Genomic DNA, 6000 nt, shown 5'->3' on the forward strand with positions numbered 1-6000 from the left:
ATTATGTTGAAATGCATTTGGTTGAGGCTCAGGTAATCAACAGTAGTGCAATAACAATTCAATACAATTTAGCTAGGGAAAAAGTAGATATTTACAGTCCAGTATACAAAAATGTGCAAAACAAATATATACTTTGATTTCATGGTGACTTTTCTGGATGTAGCCGTGACCCAGAAGCCTTGAAAACACACTTGTCACTTACAAGGTGTTTTTCAAAGGCTAAAATGTGCAATCAAGTCCCAAGTATTTGTGTATTTGTCCCATGGATAATCACTCTGCACCTGTCTGACAGTCGGGACTGTGAGGGAACATCTCTCCTGCTGAATGTGAAAATTACCCGCAGTAATGTAGAAGTCAGCTGGAAGTCCAGATGTGTATGAGCTGTCCTCTCTCCATCTGGGGAACATAAAAGAAAGTAGAGCAGTGGGTCTCTGAAAGGGGTCATGAACTACATGTTTTATAATGTTTCCTGCGGTGCACTTAGAATGTCAAATCAATTTAAAATCAATTTAAATTTTTTTTCATAAATTAGAAATAAAAGGTATTCTTCCTACCTAGATTTAATCCTCTGATTTGAACGCTCTGTTTAAAGGGGTGTGTCTGTGTGAGGCTTCACTGTAAACGCCCACTGCTGTGATTGGCTTTGAGACTTCACTGTAAACGCCCACTGTTGTGATTCGCTGTGAGACTTCAGTGTCAACGCCCACTGCTGTGATTGGCTGTGAGACGTCATTGTAAACGCCCACTGCTGTGATTGGCTGTGAGACGTCAGTGTAAACGCCCACTGCTGCGATTGGCTGTGAGACGTCAGTGTAAACGCCCACTTTTGTGATTGGCTGTGAGACTTCAGTGTCAACGCCCACTTTTGTGATTGACTGTGAGACTTCAGTGTAAACAGCCACTGCTGTGATTGGCTGAGAGACTTCAATGTCAACTCCCACTTTTGTGATTGGCTGTGAGACTTCAGTGTAAACGCCCACTTCTGTGATTGGCTGTGAGACTTCAGTGTAAACGCCCACTGCTGTGATTGGCTGTGAGACTTCAGTGTAAACGCCCACTGCTATGATTGGCTGTGAGACTTCAGCGTAAACGCCCACTGCTGAGATTGGCTGTGAGACGTCAGTGTCAACGCCCACTTTTGTGATTGGCTGTGAGACTTCAGTGTAAACGCCCACTGCTGTGATTGGCTGTGAGACTTCAATGTCAACGCCCACTTTTGTGATTGGCTGTGAGACTTCAGTGTAAATGCCCACTTCTGTGATTGGCTGTGAGACTTCAGTGTCAACGCCCACTTTTGTGATTGGCTGTGAGACTTCAGTGTAAACGCCCACTGCTGTGATTGGCTGTGAGACTTCAATGTCAACGCCCACTTTTGTGATTGGCTGTGAGACTTCAGTGTAAACGCCCACTTCTGTGATTGGCTGACATCTTTGCATATGAAATAGCTAAATATTACACTCTCGAAACCAATCAGAGTCTCATCTCCCGTTCCCTTTAAAAGCTGCTATTGGCGGGTTGCTATTTACATGACGGAATTAGCGAGCGGAATAGATCTGCTGGTGAGCAAGGATAAAGCTGTGAGTGTGTGTGAGTGTGAGATTAAAGCACAAACAGTCCATCTACGGGACAAAGTGTACACACGTTGTGTAGACCCGCCTTCAGTTGCACATTACTAACGCACTCTTTAAATAACAAAAAACATATTGTGCTTTTTTTATTAGACAAAAAAACTATTTTTATTAGACAAAAAAAATGAAAATCTATTTCAGTTTCCTCAAAATTGCAACGCACCAACAATGCACCTGAACACACACTCGTTCTCAGACCAGCAACACATGGACGAACTAATGAGTGAAAATTCATTTGCTATTTAAACAACGTGGCGCAGGGCTGCGTTGGGCTGAATCTAGCAAAACACATTTGCATCGCGCCTGGCGCTACATTGCACCGATTGTATGATAGAGCTGGGATGCGTTGCTTCTTTTTAATTCACATTGTTATGTATTATGTGACCAGACAAACACAGGCTGGAAGGTTATATTTGGACTTTGATTTTTCACTCTCTGTTTCTGTGTGTCTCTCAGCATTACAGTGGCCATGAAGGGTCAGTCTCGCTGGGAGCTGCTGGATAATGCTCAGGTGTATTACACTGGAGCTGCTCTCCTCATACTGGGATCTCTGTTCGTCATCAGCAGCTTCATGGCTCTGGGCGTCACTGGCACTTTCCTGGGTAAATACATCCACTGATCCTTCTGTACCACATCCAGCATTACAGCTCTCCGACCTTCCATACAGATACTTATGCATATTAATATACATGTTCATATACATATTCCTACAAATATATATATATATTAGGGCTGTGCAAAAATTAATTGCGATTAATCGCATCCAAAATAAAAGTCTGTGTTTACATAATATATTTGTGTGTGTGCTGTATATAATTATTCTGTATATATAAATACACACACATGCATGTATATATTTAAGAAAATGTGTTATTCATATATAAAATATTTATATTTATATAATATAGATTATGTATTTATAAATATATACAGAATTTAAGCGCAAATAATTCTAAAATATATACATGCATGCATAGGTATTTATATATACAAATTAATTATATACAGCACACACAAATATATTATGTAAACACAGACTTTTATTTTGGATGCGATTAATCGCAATTAACTTTTGCACAGCCCTAATATATATATATATATATATATGCGTATACATATACATACATATACAAGTGCATCTATCCATCATAAAAGTACATCTGTCCATCATAAAAGTTCATCTGTCCATCATAAAAGTGCATCTATCCATCATAAAAGTGCATCTGTCCATCATAAAAGTACATCTGTCCATCATAAAAGTGCATCTGTCCATCATAAAAGTACATCTATCATCATAAAAGTGCATCTATCCATCATAAAAGTACATCTGTCCATCATAAAAGTACATCTATCATCATAAAAGTGCATCTGTCCATCATAAAAGTGCATCTGTCCATCATAAAAGTACATCTATCATCATAAAAGTGCATCTATCCATCATAAAAGTGCATCTGTCCATCATAAAAGTGCATCTATCATCATAAAAGTGCATCTGTCCATCATAAAAGTGCATCTATCCATCATAAAAGTACATCTATCATCATAAAAGTGCATCTGTCCATCATAAAAGTGCATCTATCATCATAAAAGTGCATCTGTCCATCATAAAAGTGCATCTATCCATCATAAAAGTACATCTATCATCATAAAAGTGCATCTGTCCATCATAAAAGTACATCTATCATCATAAAAGTGCATCTATCCATCATAAAAGTGCATCTGTCCATCATAAAAGTGCATCTATCCATCATAAAAGTGCATCTGTCCATCATAAAAGTGCATCTTTCATCATAAAAGTGCATCTATCCATCATAAAAGTGCATCTATCCATCATAAAAGTGCATCTGTCCATCATAAAAGTGCATCTGTCCATCATAAAAGTGCATCCATCATAAAAGTGAATCTATCCATCATAAAAGTACATCTGTCCATCATAAAAGTGCATCTGTCCATCATAAAAGTACATCTATCATCATAAAAGTGCATCTATCCATCATAAAAGTGCATCTATCCATCATAAAAGTGCATCTGTCCATCATAAAAGTGCATCTGTCCATCATAAAAGTGAATCTATCCATCATAAAAGTGCATCTATCATCATAAAAGTGCATCTGTCCATCATAAAAGTACATCTATCATCATAAAAGTGCATCTATCATCATAAAAGTACATCTATCATCATAAAAGTACATCTATCATCATAAAAGTGCATCTGTCCATCATAAAAGTACATCTATCATCATAAAAGTGCATCTATCATCATAAAAGTACATCTATCATCATAAAAGTACATCTATCCATCATAAAAGTGCATCTATCCATCATAAAAGTGCATCTATCATCATAAAAGTGCATATGTCCATCATAAAAGTGCATCTATCCATCATAAAAGTGCATCTGTCCATCATAAAAGTGCATCTTTCATCATAAAAGTGCATCTATCCATCATAAAAGTGCATCTATCATAAAAGTGAATCTATCCATCATAAAAGTACATCTGTCCATCATAAAAGTGCATCTGTCCATCATAAAAGTGCATCCATCATAAAAGTGAATCTATCCATCATAAAAGTGAATCTATCCATCATAAAAGTGCATCTGTCCATCATAAAAGTGCATCTATCCATCATAAAAGTGCATCTGTCCATCATAAAAGTGCATCTGTCCATCATAAAAGTGCATCCATCATAAAAGTGAATCTATCCATCATAAAAGTACATCTGTCCATCATAAAAGTGCATCTGTCCATCATAAAAGTGCATCTATCCATCATAAAAGTGCATCTGTCCATCATAAAAGTGCATCTGTCCATCATAAAAGTGCATCCATCATAAAAGTACATCTGTCCATCATAAAAGTGCATCTGTCCATCATAAAAGTACATCTATCATCATAAAAGTGCATCTATCCATCATAAAAGTGCATCTATCCATCATAAAAGTGCATCTGTCCATCATAAAAGTGCATCTGTCCATCATAAAAGTGCATCTTTCATCATAAAAGTGCATCTGTCCATCATAAAAGTGCATCTATCCATCATAAAAGTACATCTATCATCATAAAAGTGCATCTGTCCATCATAAAAGTACATCTATCATCATAAAAGTGCATCTATCATCATAAAAGTACATCTATCATCATAAAAGTACATCTATCCATCATAAAAGTGCATCTATCCATCATAAAAGTGCATCTATCATCATAAAAGTGCATCTGTCCATCATAAAAGTGCATCTATCCATCATAAAAGTGCATCTGTCCATCATAAAAGTGCATCTTTCATCATAAAAGTGCATCTATCCATCATAAAAGTGCATCTATCCATCATAAAAGTGCATCTGTCCATCATAAAAGTGCATCTGTCCATCATAAAAGTGCATCCATCATAAAAGTGAATCTATCCATCATAAAAGTACATCTGTCCATCATAAAAGTGCATCTGTCCATCATAAAAGTGCATCTATCCATCATAAAAGTGCATCTGTCCATCATAAAAGTGCATCTGTCCATCATAAAAGTGCATCTTTCATCATAAAAGTGCATCTATCCATCATAAAAGTGCATCTGTCCATCATAAAAGTGCATCTATCCATCATAAAAGTGCATCTATCCATCATAAAAGTGCATCTGTCCATCATAAAAGTGCATCTGTCCATCATAAAAGTGCATCTTTCATCATAAAAGTGCATCTATCATCATAAAAGTGCATCTATCATCATAAAAGTGCATCTATCCATCATAAAAGTGCATCTGTCCATCATAAAAGTGCATCTATCCATCATAAAAGTGCATCTGTCCATCATAAAAGTGCATCTGTCCATCATAAAAGTGCATCTATCCATCATAAAAGTGCATCTGTCCATCATAAAAGTGCATCTTTCATCATAAAAGTGCATCTATCCATCATAAAAGTGCATCTATCCATCATAAAAGTGCATCTGTCCATCATAAAAGTGCATCCATCATAAAAGTGAATCTATCCATCATAAAAGTGCATCTGTCCATCATAAAAGTGCATCTTTCATCATAAAAGTGCATCTGTCCATCATAAAAGTGCATCTGTCCATCATAAAAGTGCATCTATCCATCATAAAAGTGCATCTGTCCATCATAAAAGTGCATCTATCATCATAAAAGTGCATCTGTCCATCATAAAAGTGCATCTATCCATCATAAAAGTGCATCTATCCATCATAAAAGTGCATCTATCATCATAAAAGTGCATCTATCCATCATAAAAGTGCATCCATTCAATATAAAAGTGCATCCATCCATCATAACAGTGCTTTACACGGCTATAGGGGAGTTAATAAAAGTGAAGCGATGTGTTTGTACAAGAAAAATATCCATATTTAAAACTTTATTATATGAA

The 6000-nt window shown here is 36.5% G+C and overlaps 2 protein-coding genes across 3 annotated transcripts in view; one reads left to right on the top strand and one right to left on the bottom strand.

Moving 5' to 3' along the window:
• The window catches only part of nt5m (5',3'-nucleotidase, mitochondrial), a 339382-nt gene that overhangs the window by 245946 nt on the left and 87436 nt on the right, over positions 1–6000 (bottom strand). The window lies entirely within an intron of this gene.
• The window catches only part of pemt (phosphatidylethanolamine N-methyltransferase), an 83100-nt gene that overhangs the window by 42604 nt on the left and 34496 nt on the right, over positions 1–6000 (top strand). For both annotated transcript variants that reach the window (XM_039680576.2, XM_039680575.2), the window contains exon 4: positions 2085–2230. In XM_039680576.2, coding sequence (XP_039536510.2) covers positions 2085–2230 — 146 coding nt within the window. The remainder of the gene's footprint in view (positions 1–2084; positions 2231–6000) is intronic.

The sequence above is a fragment of the Pimephales promelas genome, chromosome 17 (assembly GCF_988280905.1).
Source record: "Pimephales promelas chromosome 17, fPimPro1.hap1.1, whole genome shotgun sequence".
NCBI lineage: Eukaryota > Metazoa > Chordata > Actinopteri > Cypriniformes > Leuciscidae > Pimephales > Pimephales promelas.